The sequence below is a fragment of the Rhinatrema bivittatum genome, chromosome 3 (assembly GCF_901001135.1).
Source record: "Rhinatrema bivittatum chromosome 3, aRhiBiv1.1, whole genome shotgun sequence".
NCBI classification, from domain to species: Eukaryota; Metazoa; Chordata; class Amphibia; order Gymnophiona; family Rhinatrematidae; genus Rhinatrema; species Rhinatrema bivittatum.
This window is the reverse complement of record NC_042617.1, coordinates 363282764-363304447: the sequence shown is the minus strand read 5'-3', so window position 1 is coordinate 363304447 and position 21684 is coordinate 363282764. Positions and strand designations below refer to the sequence as shown.

The 21684-nt window shown below is 44.1% G+C and overlaps 2 protein-coding genes across 4 annotated transcripts in view; both read left to right on the top strand.

Moving 5' to 3' along the window:
• The window catches only part of SMIM8 (small integral membrane protein 8), a 34938-nt gene extending 25232 nt beyond the window's left edge, over nucleotides 1-9706 (top strand). For all 3 annotated transcript variants that reach the window (XM_029595464.1, XM_029595463.1, XM_029595462.1), the window contains exons 2-3: nucleotides 3201-3351; nucleotides 9361-9706. In XM_029595464.1, coding sequence (XP_029451324.1) covers nucleotides 3217-3351; nucleotides 9361-9519 — 294 coding nt within the window. In that variant the 5' untranslated portion in view covers nucleotides 3201-3216 and the 3' untranslated portion in view covers nucleotides 9520-9706. The remainder of the gene's footprint in view (nucleotides 1-3200; nucleotides 3352-9360) is intronic.
• Nucleotides 9707-10904: 1198 nt separating this feature from the next.
• C3H6orf163 (chromosome 3 C6orf163 homolog) overlaps nucleotides 10905-21684 on the top strand; it is a 70389-nt gene continuing 59609 nt past the window's right edge. Inside the window, exon 1 of the mRNA XM_029597011.1 lies at nucleotides 10905-11294. Coding sequence (XP_029452871.1) covers nucleotides 11153-11294 — 142 coding nt within the window. The 5' untranslated portion in view covers nucleotides 10905-11152. The remainder of the gene's footprint in view (nucleotides 11295-21684) is intronic.

Sequence of the window (21684 nt, the reverse complement as noted above, 5' to 3'; positions counted from 1 at the left end):
GCACAAGCAGTTTTGGCTGAACCTCAGGCAGCTTGTTCTGGATTCATCTGACTGGACACTAAGAAATGAGAAATTACTACTTACCTGATAATTTCCTTTTCTTTAGGACAGTCAGATGAATTCAACTTCCTTCCCTTGGCTGCCGTATGATTATATTGTGGTCCTCCTTAGTGGCCATGTGTTACAGGGATTACTGGTAAGTGTTCCTCCAGTCCCTAGACTAGTGTTAATACATTCTTGTCTGAGCTCAGTGGTGCCTGTTGGCTGAGAATTGAAATGGTTATCTGTTTTGTTTTGTTTTTTATCAAGTTTTGCTAGTGTGTCTACAGTTGCTTTTGAAGAGATTAGTGACAGGTTGATGTCACTGCAGGAGTATATATACTGTGATGTCAGTTTGCTCCATCTGCTGGTAGAGGTGAATAACTCATTTGTTCTGGATTCATCTAACTGTCCTAAAGAAAAGGAAATGATCAGATAAGTAGTCATTTCTCATTTGTTTTTTTATTTCATCTTTCTCTTTGTATTCACAGCCTATGTATTAGCAAATGATATAGGCAGTGTAGAGTCATTTACATCTGTGTGCTCTTTTATCTACATATGTCAGGGCTACTTCAGTCTTAACCACAACCTCTCTGTTGGGATATTGTAAATACTCTGTTTTACAAGTGTTCTTTGGGTTCACCTCCCTCCGAATCATGTGTGTGATCGTCAGACTTTCCCCCATAGTCCATTTAAAAGCTGCTCTATTTCCTATTTAAAAGTTAGTGCCACTCTGATTAAGGTGGAGCCCATCTCGTAAGAGTGGGCCCTCCTTCCCCAGAATGTTCCCCAGGTCCTAACAAATCTGAAAACCTTCTTCCCTCTACCATTGTCTCATTCCCGCATTGAGACTCTGGCGCTCAGCCTGCCTCTGGGGTCCTGCACATGGAATGGAGTGCATTTCTGAGAATGCTACCCTGGAGGTTCCAGATTTCAGTTTCCTCCCTAAGACACTAAATTTAGCTAGGCTCCAAAATTTAGGACACTAAAAAGTCAGTTGCTATGGGGCGGAGTTAGGGCAAGGAAACAAAGTTAGGAGCTTAGCACTGATTTTCAGAACTAGGTGCCTAAGTTAAGGTTCTAAATCTAAGCAAACGAGTAGCTGGCCTTCATTTAGGTTCCTTAAGTTTATGTGAACTTTTAGCGCCAAACTTATAGGGTGACATAACCTGTGGGACAACCAATCAAAACGTCAGCCATTTTAAAACTGACCAATGAATTTACCTGATTTAAATGCTCTTTAACAGTAAATATTATTAAGATTAGTAAATACACAAATAACAGAGTATACCAATTTAATTCTTCATTAAATCCTGTAGGTGCAACAGTTTGCAGACTGAAAATCCAATATTGTTCTCAGTAATTTAATCAAGCTTCCCTGTTGTCTCATTTTAAAAATAGCTGATATTTTGATTGTCGTCCTACAAGAAGCAGTTAATCTTTGGTGCTGACATGAGACCAGTAAGACTAAATAATACCGTGCAATGCTTGAAAAGGTTACATTCCCCTGATAGGGTGACCAACTACCCGGTTTTTGACTGGACAGCTCGGTTTTGCAGCCTGTTGTACAGTGTCCGGACACTGTAAAACCTGCTCAGGCAAGGCCATGGGCCAATCAGTGGTGGCAACTTGGCAGCGCTCCAATCGCCTGCCTGTTTTCGGGGCTCGGTTTGACTCTCCTCCTCCTCTGCCTCTCCCATAGTTGTGCCGCACTTGTTGCTACTTCGCGCTGTCCTGGGAGTCGCAGAAGAAAAGGAGAGTCGAACCAAACCCCAAAGACAGGCAGGCAGAATCCGCCTAAGAAAAAAAATCAATGCTTGATTTGAAAGGGAAAAAAAGGGGGGGTGGCTGTATCTGACCATCCGGTCCTGCTCCATGGAAAAGTTGTCAATCCTATCCCATGATGAAGATTGAATCTGAAACATAGCCCATTGGGCAAGGGGTACACACAAAAGACTGAGTAAAAACTGTGATTAAGGATAAGTTTTGAATCGCATATAGAACATTTTCATAAAATGTTTTACTTGGACTTTATATATAAGGAAGCATGCGATGATGAGATTGTGGCACCGGTTAAATTGAAGTACATGGTAGCCCTGTATGAGAATACTCCCCTCATGATTCACATTAGCGGTGAATATAAAACAATATAATACCAAGTGATGGTTTATTGAGATATACATAGTATTTCCCTTTGGTTAGTGGATTATTACATAATCAATGAACCTCATTCACTAAGGATTTTTCCCATAAATACAAAATGGGAGAAAAGCCTTAATGAATCTGACCCTATGTTTGCTAAAAACAAAAAAAAAACCCGAAACATATTTTTAAGTCTATTTTAGAGATTTAAAAGTTTTGTCCATTTGCTTCCTGAATTAAGTCAACTAAGTAGAAGGTAACTGTTCAAACATGGGTGGGCACCAGCCTAGGAGTACCCTGGGCTGGGGCCTCTGTCCATCATGGATCTGGACCTGGACCTGCTCTGCTTCAGCTCTTGAATTGCAGTAGCAGCAGGGACAAGACATGTTGGTACAGGTTAAGCAGAGTGTGCCACCTAGTTGGAGATTGCTATTTAAACATTCTTATTCAAGAAGCAATATTACAAAAATGGCTGCAACAAAAGGACTACCCCTGCATTTTAAATTTCTCATTTCAAATGAAAGCGGCCTCTTTAAGACAGATATTTAATTGATGCACAGAGAATATGCAATGTGAAATCAGGATTAATGCTTGTTTTAGTAAAGTTTTTAGTGGTGTAAAGGACTTAGGAGTGGAGGAAGAAAGGACGGCTGTGGTTTTATTTTATTGGGTTTTGAAGCTGTTTTATGATCTTTATTGTAAACTGCTTTGATGTTCACTATATTGGAGGTATATCAAATGCTATTCAATTTACTTAGTTATGTTTTAAAAATCTTGTACAATACCTAAAGGTACGGTTTCCTTTTCTTTATTATTTATGTATGAACATTTGATATTCCACCTTAAAATAAAGGAGAAGTGAAATCAATGTATTTGTAAGAGTTGTTCTTCCAACAACAGAGAAGCTTTTATTAGTATAAAGAACTTCTTTGTTAAATAACTGAAATAATAAGATATGGCCATGCGTAATGTCAGTAAATGTACATTTTGAAAATTGATTTCTTTTCTTTGTGTGTCAGGTTCCTGGTAATCAAGATGTCCTCGTCATCCGAGCAACCGGATATTAAAAGTGAAGCTCCCAAAGAGAAAGAGCACAGAGTTCCTGGGCTGAGGGGTGTGCGCACGAGCAGCCTTTTCCGAGCTGTAAACCCGGAGCTCTTCATTAGACCTGTAAGGAGCAAAAACTGCCAGGGCTTTTTGTTTGCATCAGCAGAGAAAGACAAAGCTAGTAATAGCAAACTGAAGGAGTAAACAGTAACTGGCATCACATGACAGTAGCAGACGTGTTAGGTCCCGGTCAGTTTGTTATAAAGAGATACTATTCATATGCCTTCACTAGGGTTTTTAAAGCCCAATTCTAAGTAAATGTTGGGCCTCTACATTACCTTAACATGACTAGTTATGCAAAGGACTGCTCTTCTGTTCACCTGCCTCTCATATCACTTTGCCTCCTGTGATGAAGTTACAATCCTTCTGGGAGAAGACTCCCTTCTTGTCCTGCTGTGTCTTGGCTTCCAGGTCCCCAGTTTTCTGTTTTTTTTTTAACCCAAATGCCTGTTGTAATCTCCAGTTTTTCTTTCCCTACCCCCTTTCTCCGTGTTAGAGAAGCAGCAATAGAACTCACCTCTAGCCACCTCTGCTATAAATGGGAAGGATCTATTTAAGAAGAATAAGAATCTAAAAAGAATGATAAAGTAAAAGCTTTAAACAGTTCTTGAACATACCCAGATTGGTCTAGACAGGTGGGTTATGCACTCCACCAGCAGATGGAGGCAGAGAAAAAAAACTTCGAGGCACTGCTATATATACCACTAGTGTCCCCTGTAGCTCCTCAGTATTTCGCTTTCTCCAGCAGATGGTGGTCGTGTATCCTGCAGCTCTGGACTGAGTTTCCGGACTGTGAGGTTCTGATTGCGGGCAATCCCTTGGGTGGAGCAGGACACACCCTGCTGTAGAGCCCTCAGATTCCGGAGAGTTGGATAGCCAGGGGACTGGTTCCCTCCATGCCCCGAAGCCCTCTTCCAGCACCTCCTAAAGGAAAGTACCCCTGTGGGGATTTTTTTGGTTACTTACAGAGTTTAAAAAAAAAAAAAAAGGTTTTTTTGTCTTCAGTTCTTTTCTCTGCAGGGGCTTTTCTCGGAGGCCTGCCGTTTCAGGCAGTGCTCGGCTGGGGGGAGAGGAGCATCCTAGTGCCCGGAGCCTCCTTGGGGTCGGGGAAGCAGCTCCTGGGCGTTTTTGGCCTCAGGGCAGGCGTCCTGAGGGCCTGGGCAATCAAATCGGAGGTTTGCAGTCATTTTTAACTGCTTCCTTCCTCCTCCATGGAGCGCTAAGCCTGCTATTTTTGATGCGGGTGCCATTTTGTTTTTTCGTGGGTCCCGTGCGAGTGCTCAGCCCGACGAATTTTCTTCCTTCTGGGACTCCAGGGGAGCGGGGGAAAGGACAGCCATGACTGAAAATACCCTGGTGGAGGTCTGTAGGGCCTGTGGCCTGGTTTTAGAGTTGGATGCTCACTCTCTCTCTCTGCCTCGTGCTGCCGGTGGGGGGGGGTCATCTGCCAAGGGCCAGAAGCCCAGAAAGCCTAGGCGCGTGCCTGGGGGACGATCGGGAACAAAAGCTAAACCCCCGAGGTCGATGGATACCCAGGGGAAGGAAGCTCAGGAAGTCCCTTCCCTGTTTTCCCCGACTGGTAGAACCGGGCCAGGGAGACCCAAAGGATACAATTTCGGATTCCAGTAGCGATGATGGTGGGACCCAGAGGATTCTCCCCGGAGTTTGTGCAACTAATGCATGAAGCCTTCCTGGCCAGGAAGGCTGCGAAGAGGAGGTCTCAGGACAGCGCTGGTGGCTCTGCCAAGCGTCTGAAATCTCAGGTTCTACCTTCTCTGGGCCCTCGGGCACAAGGTAGCCGTGGAGATGCGGGACCATGGAGGACCTCCTGTTGGGGGATCTAGCCATGCACCAGGGTAACACCCTGATCTGGACCCAGATGCCAACGGGGACGATCCATTGTTGCTGGACGCCTCTTGGGGGGTGATGACCCTTGGGTGGTCCGGCTGTTCATGCAGGAGGAATTGTGTCCCCTTATTCTCCAGGTGCTGGAGGAACTGGGGCTCAAATTGTCACAGGAGGATTCGGACAGAAGGGATAAACTCGATCCTGGTCGGGCTGCAAGGACCCACTTCGGCTTTCCCGATTCTGAAGAAAATTCAGAAGCTTAGCAGGGAGTGGGATACCCCAGAGGCCGGTCTCAAGGTGGGACGGGCCATGGCCAAGCTGTACCCGCTGTCAGAAGAGCATTTGGAGCCTTTAAGGAACCCCAAGGTGGACGCTGCGGTAGCAGCAGTTACTAAGAAAACTACCATTCTGGTGGCAGGGTCGGTCACTCTTAAGGATGCTCAGGACTGCAAATTGGAGGTCCACTTGAAGCGCCTTTTTGAAGTTTCGGCTTTGAGCCTCAGAGCGGCAGTCTGTGCCAGTATGATGCAGCACGCCTGCCTGTTTTAGATTGGAATATCTGGGGGCTCCCTTCGACACTCACCTGGGCCGGGTGTTTCTAATGGAGGACCGGAGGCGCAAACTACAACAGCAGGTGACCAGTTTTCAGGGGCTGCAGACTCCAACGGCCTGGGACTAGCTGCAGGTTCTGGGATCCATGGCTTTGTCGCTAGAGCTTGTCCCGGGGACCTTTGCTTACATGAGACTGTTGCAGCAGGCTCTCCTGTCCCGGTGGAGTCCAGTGACGGAGCAATATCAGGTGCGCCTGCCCCTGACCTCGCAGTCCAGATCCAGCCTGGAGTGGTGGTTAGTAGACACCAATCTGCAGAAAGGAATGTCCCTCGAAACCCCGGACTGGGTGGTGGTTTCCACTGACACCAGCCTGTGAGGCTGGGGTGCAGTGTGCTTAGGCAGAGCGGCACAAGGCGTATAGTTGGAATCGGAACGCCTTTGGTCCATCAACCGCCTAGAGACCAGGGCAGTCTGCAGGGCCTTGTAGGCTTTTCTGGATCCTGGTACAAGGGCGGATGGTTCACGTGTTTTCGGACAATGCCACCACGGTGGCATACCTCAACCATCAAGGAGGAACCAAGAGCCCAGCGGTAGCCCAGGAAGCCCATCTCCTCCTCAGCTGGGCCGAGTGCCATTTGGAGGGCATTGCTGCCTTGCACGTGGCGGATGTCGACAACGTCCAAGCAGACTTCCTAAGCAGACAACAGCTGGACCCAGGAGAGTGGGAGCTGTCCAGAGAGGCATGGAACCTCATTTGTGCCTGATGGGGAACTCCCCAGTTGGACCTCATAGCAACCCGACTCAACGCAAAGACGTCGCGATTTTTCAGTCAACAGAAGGAATTTGGTTCCGTGGGTCTCGACTGGTGTCCAAATGGCCTTCGGGGATCCTATGGTATGCTTTCCCTCCATGGCCTCTCATAGGTCGAGTTCTCAAATGAGTGGAACAGCACCCGGGTCAGGTGGTGCTGGTGGCTCCGGAGTGGCCTTGGCATCCTTGGTTCGTGGATCTGATACGACTAGCCACAGATGGTCCCTTATGGCTGCTGCATTTGCCGGATCTGTTGAGTCAGGGACCCATCTTTTCGGATCAGGAGGATCGCTTCACTCTCGCAGCTTGGCTTTTGACGACTGATGGGGTATTCAGAGGCAGTGATTGCCACTCTGCTGCAGGCCAGGCAGCCTTCCACTTCCATGGCTTACGTGTAAGTATGGAGGGTGTTTGTGTCCTGGTGTGCACAACAAGGAGTTGGGCCAGGGTCGGCATCTGTTCCCCACATTCTGGCTTTTCTGCAGCAGGGACTTTCCAAGGGTCTGGCATACAACTCCATCCGAGTTCAAGTTTCAGCTCTGGGGTGCTTCAGGGGACGAATAGATGGCAAATCCCTAGCTTGCCACTTGGATGTGGTTTACTTCCTCAAAGGGGTAAAGTATTTGAGGCCGCCTGTTTGGAAACTGTGTCCGGAGTGGAACCTGAACCTCATCCTGCAGGCTTTATGTGTACCACCCTTTGAGCCGGTGGGGCAGGCTTCGGTCAAGGACCTGACACTGAAGACTATCTTTTTAGTGGCGATCTGTTTGGTGCGGCACATTTCGGAATTGCAGGCCCTGTCCTGCCGGGACCCGTTTTTACGGATTTCGGCGGATAGGATGTCCTTGCACACGGTGCCGTCCTTTCTGTCAAAGGTGGTGTCGGTGTTTCATGTTAATCAGTCGGTAGAGCTCCCTGGCTCCCCGGACTGGTCTTGCGACTCGGCGATGGATAGAGACCTGCATTTATTGGATGTTCGCCGAATCCTCATGCGCTATTTGAAGGTCACCATTCCTTTTCGGAAGTCAGATCATTTGTTTGTCCTGTTTGGTGGTTCTAAGCGGTGGGACAAGGCATCCAAGGCCACTCTTGTCTCGGTGGCTGAAGGAGACCATTGGTTCGGCGTACATTGGCAATGGCCGCTCTGTTCCAGATGGTTTGAAAGCTCATTCCACACGGGCACAGGCGGCCTCCTGTGCGGAGTGCCAGCTGGTTTCTCCTCAAGAAATCTGTAGAGCCGCGGTCTGATCCTCTCTGCATACCTTTTCCAAGCATTACTGCTTGGATGTAAGGGCGCTGGAGGAATCTAATTTCGGGGGAACTGGTTCTAAGAGCTGGTCTTTCGGGATCCCTCCCACAGCAGGGTGGCTTTGGTACATGCTGCTGATCTGGGTATGTTCAGGAAAGAAAAATTGGATCTTACTGCTAATTTTCGTTCCTGTAAAACCACAGATCAGTCCAGAGGCCCACCCAGATGTGAATGCCGAAAAGATGGTTTGACCTTTGGGTTAGCTACTGTATTGAGGAATTCTGAAGGAAATAGTTTTGATGCCAATATTAACGAAGATCCGGGGTAGGGGAATCCAACCCTCCTGTTTTTTGATGTTCACCTTGTTCGGGGTGAATAGTTGTTTAAGTTGGTTTGAAGTTGGTTCCAGTGGTATTTTGCTTGGGGATCGACCAATACTGAGGAGCTGCAGGTGGCACTTGTGGTATATATAGCAGGGCCTCGAAGTTTTTTTTTCTCTGCCTCCATCTGCTGGTGGGAGTGTATAACCCACTCATCTGGACTGATCCTTGGTATTACAGGAATGAAAATTAGCAGGTAAGATCCAATTTTCCTATATTTAGTTCTGATTTTCTGTCTTGGTGTCTAGAATTACTTATCCATAGCTGTATTTCCTTCAGAAGCAAGCTCTGTTTCATTTAATGCTACATTGCAGAGCAATTAAAGATTAAAAAACAGATATAAAAATGTGCTCTTGCAAGATTGCAGGAGTAAGGAGCACATCTGTACTCCTTTACCACACCTTAGGGACTTCCTGCTTTACACTTTGTATTCTTGCATTGGTTTTCCATAAATCTATTTTTTGTAAAGTTTAGGTGGGCGGGGGTTAAGTGTTGGATATGTGATTATATTATTATATGGAAATAGTGAATTACTCCATTCATTGGCAAAGAATCAAGCCACACAGGCACGCCAGTGTTCCAGTTGAGGTTTATAAAATAATGAGTGGTGTGGAACAGGTTAATAAGGAATGGATATTTACGCTTTCATATAGTATTAGAACTAGCACACACTTCATGAAACTTAAGTGGAAGCAGATTTAAAACAAATTTAAGAATGTTTTTTTTTTTCTTTTCAGTCACTGCACAATTAAGCTATGCACTTTGTTGCCAGAGGATGTGATCAAAGTTAATAGCACGGCCGGGATTAAAAGTGGTTTGGACACATTTGTAGAGGATAAGTCCATTAACATTTATTAGCCAGGCAGGTGTGGGGATTGCCAGTCCTTGCACCTGGAAATGAGCAACAGGGAAGGGATCTTCTAAGATAGTTCCAAGTGACCCAGATTGGGTGCTGGGCTCGATGGACCATCGGTCTGAATCAACATGGCACTAGATAATTTCACCATGAAAAGCGGAAAATACTGGCAATAGTAAGAGATCCTGAGAAGACCCAGTTCTTTGCCAGCTGCTCTTAGAATTTGCTGTTTAGATACTTACCTCTTTGTAGGTGGGGGATATGAGAATAGTTGCACAAGGTCTACGTGTATAAGTTTAGCTTACGCAAGTTGGCATGAATGGAGTATTGTATTCCATTTTTCACAGGATACCAGTGAACCTTTTTTTCTTTGACAGAACAAATCTGTGATGGCTTTTGGGCTGATCTCACTCACCCTCTGTGTGGCTTACATTGGCTATCTGCATGCAGCTGAAGAGAATAAGAAGGATCTCTATGAAGCCATTGATAGCGAAGGGACTAGATACATGAAAAGAAAATCTTCCAGATGGGACTGAAGAAATCAAAGCTTCGTGACTGAAGCACACATGTTCATGTAGAATATTTGTTTGTGTTTCATAAGTGGGATGTTTCTACCATATGTAGCCACAGGAAGGGGGGTGATGTGGCAGTAGAAGCCAAATAGATGTTGCAGTTTGATCCACTTTAAAAATGTTTGTTTAAACTTTTAAAAAGTTTTTTTTATTTTCTAAAAGTGATACTTTGAGCAGCATGCTGTACCGCCAAGGTAATTGCCTTGTCCTGTGCAATGACTGCCAAAGACTTGGAATATCTGCCTTCTCAGGCAGGTAATTGTGTAGCAGTGCAGTCCACTGCTGTGTGGACTAGCACTTAATATTCACTGGTTACTGTATGACTATCTCAAAAGGAAATAGCTTCAAAGTCAAAATGTGCTTTGTATTTTTTTAATCCAGTTTTAATACTACTAAGTATGTCGCTAAAGTTTAAATTTATAGACCACAGTTTTGTTAGCTTGTTTGGGACTCTTGGTTATGCAGCTTGCATGCACAGAAATAAAGGTTTAACCAATAAAAACAAAAATATATATATACAAGATATCTTTTTATTGCAGCAACTTGATAAATTTTTTGACTAGCTTTTGAGAGCTGTTACTCTCTTCAGATCAGAATTCAAATACAGCTTGAGTGAGAATGGCCTTCTCAATTCCTACAGGTGGTTCTCTTGAGTTTCCTTCAACATCCAATTGCTGGAGCAGTCTCTCCACTCCAAAGATATCTGTATATCAGCTGACTCCATCTAAGATAACATAATTCTTACTGTCAAATCAGAACAGCTCTATTGCTTGAGCAGTACATATAAACAATTATATGTTCCCACCAAAATTCTCCTTCATTTACCTAGAATGAAAGCGGTTATAGCAATGAGTTCTATAACCCTCTGAGGTTCCTGGTTAGGCCCAATTTGCCTACCTCCTGCTCTTAAAATTGCTACCTCTACCTGCATGGTCTGAACAGGATTACACTAACCCTTAGTGGACTATAATCAGTTGCTTCCTGTAGTTTTATTTGCACTAATTATGTTGGTAAGTATGCCGCCTTGGTTTAGGTGATATATATATATATATATATATATATATATATATATACACATAAATGTACAGTGCCCCTCAACATGGCTGCCTCCAACTACACACTGAAGTATTCTGTGCCTCATTGTTAGCTCCCTTAAAGAATTCATCAATATTGACAAAAGTCAATAAAGTTATAGTAGCCTCTCCCACTCAGCCACACCATGTACTGTTTCACCTTACAGCCTGCTGATGCAACAAATCTAGTTCTACCCAAAGAGGTCACAATGCTCCTGACCAAACAGACTGTTACCAGGAGATACTTAACTGAGCCCAGAGCGTCTCATAGTCAATCTCATCCACAGCTGCCTGTATCATAAGGAGAGGTTTACTTATCTACACAAGAGACTTATTTTTCCTGAGATGTCAAATGAAGATATGTTCTGGTTGTGTTTTCCTTTTAAAGCAGCAAGCAAATTACATTTGCCTACAATTTAAGTTATGTAAATTGTTATAAGTAAACGTTTAAGCTCATTAGCAATATCCTAAGTGAGGAAACAGTTTAATTTCGTTTGCTACTGTCACTGATCGTTAATACAATCATGTTTTCAACTTCTGCATCATCACAATTTGCTGGCTGTGACACAGCTTCAGGAAAAGCAGCATCAATTGGTTCTTCTTTTGACCCCCTACGTTCATACAGGCCCCAAAAAGTAAGATATTATACCCACAAGGATATAATAGGTAAGTCCTATAAAGTCATAAAACTCACTAGAGTTTTATGAATCTAGGGATTAGAGCAAGAAGAAATATTACTCTTGATAGCTTCCCTGTATTGATGGTGATCGGTGATAGAGCAGAAGAAAAGTTGGGAATCCTTTCAATCTTTCTAACTCTTCAGTGCCACCTCTCTTAACGTATCCCCTCTTTTCTCAGTCTGGCCTATTGATCCCCATCTCATTCTCTCCATTCAGCTCAAGCTGTCTCTCCCTCCTTTGCCCTTGTCTTCTTTCTCCTGCTCATGTGGGTCAGTCTAGTAGGTGTGAGCCATGCGTTGCCAGAACTGCACAGTACTTCTGTGTCCAGATGACTCAAGAGTACCAATTTCAAGGATGAGGATACACTGGCGGCAAAGTGGTGGGGAAAAGGTCTAGTAGGAAGCGCTGAGGTGTATCAATCTATTTTGAGCTCTGAGGAAGGAGGATGATGCCAGGGTACGGATGTGTTCTTTTGAATTCAGAAAACACAAGCTGGCATATACTAAAATTAGTTTTTCTGTTTAACACTTTTTTTTCTTATTTTTGGAAGCTAACTAGCTTATTCCAGGGCTAGGAAAATCTGGTCCTCAAACCTACAAGAGTTAGATTTTATTCATAGATTGCAAGATTGTGTTTTTGGCCCATTATTATATTTCATGGTAACCCATTTACCTGGCCATGTAATATCACAATGCTTGTGGCAGGCAGAGACAGCAGCACTATGTTAAGCATATTGTACAGTGGTATGGACACTTGCTCTAGAAATATATCATTATTATAACTGAGTTCTGGAACAAGCTGGTTTCCTAGGTATTTTGAGGGGGAAAACAGCAAGGAGTTTATATGGTTCATGTGTTATTGCCACCAATTAAATAAAACATAAAGAGCTGGATTTGCAAGATGATTTGTGCACGTAAAATCTGGTTTTATGCTTATCAGCGGCATTTTGAAACTTAGTCGGGGCGCAGTGCGTATATAAGTGAGCTTCACGCCCAAGAGGCTTTCCAGAGGGTGGGGTTGTGGCAGGGAAACTATTTGTGCAAGTACATTTGACTTCCAAAAGTATGTGTGTAAATCTTCATTGGGAGCATCTGTAAAAGCCTGCATTGTATATAGGCACTGTGCTAGTTCCACACACAACCAAGGAATCTCAAAACTCACTTATGTATGCAAGTCTACTTCGAATATTCCGCCTAAGTACTATGAGTACTTTGTGTATGCAAACTTCGACCTTATATGGGCAGCTGAAAATTACCTTCTGGCACATGCCAAAACAATATGGATGCAATTTGTGATGGACTAGATTTATGCGCAATACCTTTTGTTACGATACAGCCTTTTAGGCCAGCTCTCACCTCCTTTTTCCCTTTCTCCACCTTGTTCCATGGCCCAGAGGCCGTCTCCGATGCGTCCTAGAGCTGCTCACTAGCAGCCCTTACGTGGCCCGTAGGCTGCCCACGTTTCCTTCACGCCGCATGGAGCCGCCCTTGTTGCTGCCGCGACCCCTTACGCAGCAGTTCCCTTACACGGCCTGGAGGCTGCCGGAGTACCTTGTTCCCTCCATGGGAGGGTTCTGTCTCGTCACCGCCGTGACCCGTGGCAGGAAACCATCGCCGCTTACCTTTTCTCCACGTGGCTCGGAGGCCGTCCTGAGCTGCTCTTCGTCCTGGCAGGAGCCGCTGATGGCAGGGAAGCCACCTACCATCTTGGGGCCTGCTCTGAGGCCTAGTTCCTGCTTCTTCAGCGGCAGGGACGCCACTCCAAGGTCCTTCCCCTTCTTTCTAAGGGGTGAGGCTGTGCCTCCTCTCCCTTCTTAAAGGGGCAGCGAGGGAGTGGTACATCTCTGATGTCATCAAGGGAGTCTCCTCTTCAACCCTATAAAAAGGGCCTGGCTTCACTCCTTCCTTGCCTTCGCATGGAGCCAGTCCTCCTTTGGACTTCTCTTCAATCCAGCTTCTTGTTGGCACTCCGTTCCATGTTCTTCGTTGGAATTCCATGACTACATCTTCATTTTCGTATGGTCTCTTGCTGACCCTGCATCTTTGTCTCGTCAGTTCCAGTTGTCCTGATGTCTTCATTCTTCATCTTGTTAGATCTGCTGATGTTTCGTTCTTCATATCTCCAGATGCTCTTTGTCTTAGCAGCGCAATACTCCAGATGATCCCGACATTTATTCTCCCAGCATCAGGTTCCATACTCCAAGTCTGCTCGAGCTCCACGCCAAGCCTCACTCCGAGCCCCTGGATCCTGAGGGCTTCCTTAGCCGGAACCCTGGTTTTATCTTCAAGCTTCAGGTGACATCCTCTGAGTTCACTGAGCCTTACTCCAAGTCTTTGGATCCTGTAGTCTTCTCCTCATCCTGAATCCTGTCCGGATCTTCGGAGCCTCTTGCACCTGCTTCCATCTTGATATGAACTCTGTCTAACCTGTCCGTCCTGGCGTGTCCGCACCTTGCCTTAATTGGCCGGAAGGGCGCGTCTCGGTTCAGGCCTTGCTGGAGTCTTCATGTCGTCTTCCTGATTCTTCAAGCAACCTGTGTTTGGGGACCTCTAGTGTTGTCCGCGACCTGCCTTGCTTGGTAGTGTAGGGCGCGTGATGTGGCAGTACCACTGCAGAACTCCACTTCAGAACTTCACATCTCGTGATTCTGTCTGAGTCCTCCATATAACCTAAAGCTCATATTAGCCTACAACTCTTTGTCTCTTCATTGGATTCCCTGAGTCTCGTCTCATCCTTATAAGTCTTCATTGGATTCCCTGATTCTCGTCTCATCCCTTCAAATCTTCGTGAAGCCCTCATGTATCCTGAGTCTTCGTTTGATGTATTCGCCTTTCAGCCACTGTCCGTCCTGTCGCATTTGCTGCTCCCGTGCGGCAGGTCCGAAAGGGCTATCAAGTGGCCGGAGGGCTACTCCAGAGACCAACATTGCATTGTTGGGTCTCTCTGATGCGTACAAATTTGGCAGAGACCAGGGCTCTACCTCCAGTACTTCCAGCTTCAGCCCATGCTTGGATACTCCTCACCTGCCATGGCACTTGCCGGAGCTCCTCTGCGGCTGTGTCGTGGCCGAAGGGTACACGAAATCCCAGAGATGGGACTGCCTCCAGCGTTCCCACAACACCTTTACAGTATGATGTATACTACTATCCTATACATCTGTCAATGTTACTGTTCCAATGCTACTATTTATTTTCATGTGCACCATTTACAAAAGATGTAATAATAGCTTATACTAATTTACTTTGCCTTGGGTGAAAGTTTACTTTAAAAAAAAGGCAGTTAATAAATCTAAATACAGAAATAAATGTACATATTGTTTTAAACATTTCTTACCCTCTTAGTTGCTATTCTAGACAGGGTACAGAAAATATGTACATAATGAAACAATATGCTAGACATACAAATAATGTACACTCTTACACTTCCAGGGTCAAATCTTTAACTAGGAGCTAATGTATCATTAACAATCTCAACCAGATGTAACTTTATAAGCCCTAGTTAAAATTAAAACATAGAGGGGCTAATATTAAAATATATCTGGCTATGTCAGTTAGCCAGATAAGACTTTTCTGGCTAACTTACACAGTATATTCAGCGGCACGGCAATGCCACCGAACATACCCAAATGAATATTAAAGTTAGCCTGATAAGCTTCTCCGGATAACTTCAGACCTGCTAGGGGGTCATGTCTAACGTATTCTGGAAAGATGATGTGTTGAATTGAACCTTTCTTTATAAAGAAAACTTTAAATAAAGAAATTATTCAAAAACGTACCTGGTTAACATTGATACATATCCGACTAATTTAACTGGATCGGCAGCACCGCCCAGGTTCACCCACTGCCCGCCCACTGACTATATAGCTAACTATTTAGCTGGATATGTCCCATATCTGGCTAAGAAGTATAGCTGGATATTCAGTGGCAACAAGTTAGCTGGGTCAGTCTAATTTATTCGGCTAAGTAGCATTTGAATCTTTACCCCATACTTTTTAGCCTTGTTTCTTATAGGGATACTGATCTTATAAGATCATCACTCCCTAATAACTTTTGAACCATTCATCCAATTTCATTTGAATTTGTGCTACAGATAGCAGAGATCACAGGCCCCAGCTTATACCTATCATGTACATTTGACATCCCGACATTTAGAATACCTTTTCTTTTTTATTTCCTGTAGGGAAACAAGCCAGTTCAGCTGAAATCTCAGGGAGGTCAAAGCACAATATGATGTCAATGAGCATTTTTAAAGCTGCTTTACCATTGGTTAATGTCTGTGGTCACCAGCTGACTCCATTTCTTGCCTAATTTCCTAAAGAAATATCTTTCTTTAATGGATTACACAAAACATTTCACATGTAATGAACACATTAACCATGTGCAAGATTCTGATTTAAAGCAGGAAAATGGGCACCATTAAATGTTTATAAATCTTGTTTTCAGAAAAATAACATCATAGAGTATGGACCCCCTTGGGAATACCACTAGGTGGGGCTAGCCTAGGACATAGGTTAGGAGTTAGGAGAGGAATGTACCATTTTATAACAGTACCTCCTGTGAAAATTGGCTGGAATGGTGAGCTCCTGTCTGCTCAACGGCAGGCAGAGAGAGAGAGATAGAGCAGCCTGAGTTATCTTTTGAAAGAGTAGGATCTGTTTCATTTTTGTGTTTTCCTATCTCTGTTACTAGGCCTCATGACCAGAGAAAGTCAAAAGAAGGGGGCACATAAGTTTCCAGCACACAACCTGTCTGGTAGGGTTTGTCTCAAGTTCTGAATAAGTGATGTATTCTTTTGGAAATTCATTTTTGGAGGTTTTCTTTCTTTTTGTGAATCCCTGGCCCTGCCTTAGGAAGGACAGAGGTATAGAAGACCTGCTCCTCCCATCTCATACTCCTTGGAGGAACAATGGGGACTCACTGAAAAATAGCCCTGGTTTTTGGAGTTTGTGGAGGAGATTTTGTTTTTTTTGGTTTGGGAGAAAGTTTTCCTGTCAACCTTCCTAGCTAGTAATTGGGGAAAGGAAAAACTCATATTTTTCCCTAGCTGTCTGGTCTTTTCAGTTTGTTTGTTTTTTTTAACTGTTTATTTAAAGCAATTTTAAAGAACACATCATGAGCTTGACAATATCGAAAACATACACTGTACCGGATCATATGTCAATAAACAGAACATAACCAAGAAGAACAGTAAGGAATGACTCAAAGATCAGAAATAAAAAGATTAAAATTAGTGTAAGGTACGCTGTCCAACCACTGACCAGGCACCAGTAGTCCAGGCTTAAAGGAGAGACCTCTGCCAGGTCCAATATGTGGCCAAAATCTTGTCATAAAGAGCGGTTTTGTTCTTTAGGAGAAAGGTCAACCGTTCCATGGTGGCTACCTCCGCCAATGTTTGCTTCCATCAGAGTCTCCACCCTGGAAGGAAAAGAAGAAGACTGGGATTTTGGAGAACTGATGTACATCAGGACCTCAGGTATTGTTGGGGAAAGGATTTCACCATCCCTGGGGTATCCCATCCATCTGGGACTCTTATCATTAAAAGCCCTGGAGGGTAAGAATATCTCAGGACTCAGTATTGAAGATCAAATTTATTTGAAGTTTGAGAATAATTTTTGGACATGGCTGTAATCAGAATTAAATGTATCTGATGCAGTTAATGACCTTGGAAGATCTGCAGTAAAGTTTAAATTTGGAACATCCATCCATAGTGTCCTGTCTATTTGCCTGGTACTTACACCTAATCAGATTACACAGTGATAAAGCACCCACAGAAAGAGTCTCCTTCTGCACCTTGGGCCCTGGAGGATTCTCCTCCCCCCAACCACCCCACTGGAGAATCCACGCCCCTGGGCTTTGTGACTGTGTACAAGGATTTAGTCTGCAATGTTTCCCATATTACAGATAAATACAAATGTAAACCATATGTTGTAATTAGTGAGTTTTGGGTGGACCCTTGGACACTGTGGCAGCTGACCACGCCCACAGGGGGAAGCCCGTGAGGGGCCACAGGTCAGGCTCAGCTCTGGACACACAAACACAGATATTTCTTTATTTAGACAGTTTGAGAAACCACCAGAGATGGCAGTAGTGAGTAGAAGATGTAGCCCGGCTGGGCTAGTATTCCCCAGGGCGCTGGAACAGCGGCTCCTCCGGTAGCAGTGCTGTAGTGGAGAGAACTGAGAGAATGAGTACAATAGAACATTCTCAGAGTCCCAAGTATGGAGAAGCCCTGAGATAGGGAGAGCTGGCCCTCGAGTGAGTACCAGATCCCTGGGAGCAGAGAGACTCGTTGGCAAAGTACTCACACAGCGGTTCCACATAGGAGATGGCACTGGCGCTGGAACGGAGGCAGGCCCTCGAGGAGCGAGTACCTGGTTCCAGGGAGACAGCTCTGAGGAGTGGATGATAGTAGTACTCACTGATGGTGTCTGTAGCGAATTCTTCTAAGCATAGCCTTAAAAACCAGTAAAATTAGTTAAAACTTTGCTGTAGCTGCAATAGGCAACTAGTGCATCAAAATCAGGGATACATCCTCTAAACAGAACAGGCAATGTGGGGATAGTGTTTCTGATGTTCGGGTAGGGACTCACCTGAGCAGTAGTGATCATCAGACGGTATGGTTCGATATTGCAAATAGGATACAGAAAAGTCACACAAAGACCTGATTTTTTAATTTCACAAATACGGACTTTGTCAAACTGAGGATGTACCTGTAGGAAGAACTGGAAGACTGGGAGAAAATGGGTAAGGTGGAACAACAGTGGACCAAATTAAAAGGAGCTATTATGAAGGCAACAAATCTGTATGTTAGGAAAGTAATGAAGAGTAAGAGGAAAAAGAAACCGATCTGGTTCTCTAAGGAGGTGGCTGAAAAAATTAAAGAAAAAAGAATAGCATTCAAGAAGAATGAAGAATCTAAAAAAAAGAACACAAGGAAGAATATCTGTTAAAAATGAGGGAGATAAAGAAAGAAGTCAGGAAAGCAAAAAGCCAAGTGGAAGAAAGAATTGCCAAAGAAGTAAAGAGAGGAGATAAAACATTTTTTAGATATATCAGAGAAAGAAGGGAGGCCCAAAGTGGTATAGTAAAATTGAAAGGTGACAAGGAGCACTGTATGGGGAGAGATGAAGAAGTGGTGGAAATATTAAGCAAATACTTCAGTTCGGTGTTCACTATAGAAGACCCTGGAGAAAGACCGTTGCTGGTTAACAAGATAGAGGATGGAGATGGGGTAGATGAAACTCCATTTACAGAAGAGAATGTATGGGAAGAGCTAGAAAAACTGAAAATGGACAAGGCCATGGAGCAGGATGAGGTTCATCCCAGGATACTGAGGGAGCTCAGAGATGTGCTGGCTGGTCCGCTGCATGACCTGTTCTATAAATCCATGGAAATGGGAGTGGTGCCAAGTGATTGGAGAAGAGCAGTGGTGGTTTCGCTCCACAAGAGTGGTAGCAGAGAGGAAGCTGGAATCTACAGACTGGTTAGCCTCACCTCAGTGGTGGGAAAATTAATGGAGACTGCTGAAGGAAAGGACAGTGAACAATCTTCAATCAGGAGGATTGCTAGACCCGAGGCAGCATGGATTCACCAGGGAAAGGTCCTGTCAAAAAAATCTGATTGATTTTTTTGATTGGGTGACTAAAGAATTAGATCGAGGAAGAGCACTCGATGTGATCTACTTGGATTTCAGCAAAGCTTTTAATACTGTCCCGCATAGGAGGCTTGCAAATAAAATGAGAAGCTTGGGAGTGAGTGCCAAGGTAGTAGCGTGGATTACAAACTGGTTGACAGATAGAAGACAGCATGTAATGGTAAATGGAAACTACTCTGAAGAGAGAACAGTGTTAAGCAGAGTGCCACAAGGATCAGTGATCGGACCGGTTCTGTTCAATATTTTTGTCAGTAACATTGCGGAAGGGATATAAAGTAAAGTTTATCTATTTACAGATGATACTAAGATCTGCAACAGAGCGGACATGCCAGAAAGAGTAGAGAGAATGAGATGTGATTTAAGGAAGCTTGAACACTGGTTGAATATATGGCAGCTGGGATTCAATGCCAAGAAGTGCAGAGTCATGCATATGGGGTGCAGTAATCCAAAAGAGCTGTATGTGATGGGGGGTGAAGGGCTGTTGTACACGGAGCAAGAGAAGGACTTTGGGGTGATAGTGTCTAGCGACCTGAAGACTGCGAAGCAATATGACAAGGCGATAGCTAAAGCCAGAAGAATGCTGGGCTGCATAGAGAGAGGAATAACCAGTAAGAAAAAGGAGATGATAATCCCCTTGAACAGGTCCTTGGTAAGGCCTCACTTTGAGTATTGTGTTCAGTTCTGGAGACTGTATCTCAAAAAGGACAGAGATAGGATGGAGGCAGTCCAGAGAAGGGCGACCAAAATGGTGGGGGGTCTCCATCAAATAACTTATGAGGAGAGGTTGAAGGACCTAAATATGTATACTCTGGAGGAAAGGAAGTGCAGGGGAGATATTTTGCAGACCTTCCGATGCTTAAAAGGTTTTAATGATGCACAATCAACAACAAACCTTTTCCATTGGAAAAAAAATCAGTAAAACTAGGGGTCACGAAATGAAACTCCAGGGAGGACAACTCAAAACCAACATCAGGAAATATTTCTTCTTGGAAAGGGTTGAAAACAGAACAACAGGCGATGTGGGGATAATGTCTCTGATGTTCAGGTAAGGGCTCACCTGAGCAGTAGTGATCATTTGACGGTATGGTTTGATATTGCAAATAGGATACAGAGAAGTCACACAAAGACCCAAGTTTTGAATTTCACAAATACGGACTTTGACAAAATGGGGATGTACTTGGAGCAAGAACTGGAAGGCTGGGAGAAAATGGGTAAAGTGGAACACGGTCAAATTAAAAGGAGCTACTACAAAGGCAACAAATCTATATGTTAGGAAGTAAATAAGAGTAAGAGGAAAAAAGAAACAGATCTGGTTCTCTAAGAAGGTAGCTGAAAAAATTAAGGCAAAAAGAACAGTATTCAAGAAGTATGAAGGATCTAAAAAAATGGCCTTCTGGAGGAGGTGGTGAAGACAAAAACATTGAAAGATTTCAAAGGGGCATAGGATAAACACTGTGGATCCCTAAAGGCTAGAGGATGGGAATGAAGAAAAGAGTGCATGGGGTTAACCTGCTGGTGTGGCGGTTACTACCTTTAACCAATAAGCCTTCATACTGTTGATGCAATGTCATCGCTACTCTCTGTTTCAATGGCAGGGTGAAAAGAGGGAAAGGGGAATTAGATTTTTACAGCACCAAACAAGAACATTGAATTTTATGTCTGGGAAAACAAGCATGGGGGTAACTTGCTGATGCGGTTGTTACTACCTTTAATCATTAGGCCTGATATGTTTGATGCAAATCCAAAATTGCTCTCTGCTTTAATGGCAAGAGGTAATGGGAAATTGGGCTCAAACAACAACCAACAAGGGCCCTGACTTTGACAGTCTGGGAAACTGATAAGTATGGGGGTGACTTGTATGGCGTGGTATGACTTTGGCTTGCTGGGCAGACCAGATGGACCGTTTGGTCCTTTTCTGCTGTCATTTCTATGTTTCTGTTTTTCTATGTAAGGTTTCTTGAGTAGAATTAACAATGGTAATAGCGGCTGAATATAATCTGCAAACAATTAATATTACATCCTACATGAATTTATTAATTTTCCTAAGGGTGCTAAATATAGATTAAATAATACTTCAGAGAATGCCGAACCTTGCAGAACCACTGTCTGTTGCATCTTATGCATTTGTTAATGAGCAAGGTAGGTGGTCCTGAGTTGCTGATTTGGGCTGTGTTAAGCTATATCTGCCACTCCCTCTTTTCTACTTTCTCTTGCCACCATAGGGTTTCAAAGTACAGCAAAATTCAACTCATATTTTACCAAAATTCAACTCATATTTTACCAAAATTCAACTCATATTTTACCTTGCAACCAGGAGCTGGCTCATATTTAAATATTCTACTTTTGAGTATAGTTTTGCGCTTTCAGCCTTACTTACTTTCACTGCTTTGAGATAAGAAGACCTTGTGATTAGAGATGTGCATTTAATTTAAACCAATGAGTAAAACATGATGAATGAGGCTATGTTTCGTTTATTATGAATGAAATGAACTGAAAATAGCCTCCAAAGAAAATACCCAAAAATTGGTTATTATTTTTATATTCATGTATAAAAAAAAAAAAACAGGTCTCCAGTGGAACTAGGCCTTGGTCTGGTCCCATTGTTGATGCCTATGCCTGATGCTGGGGCCTCACCCAAGGCTGGATACCATCATCGAGGCCCAGGCCTGATGTCAGGACCAGGAACCATTATCAAGGCCCAGGCCCAAAGGCAGGGCCCAGCC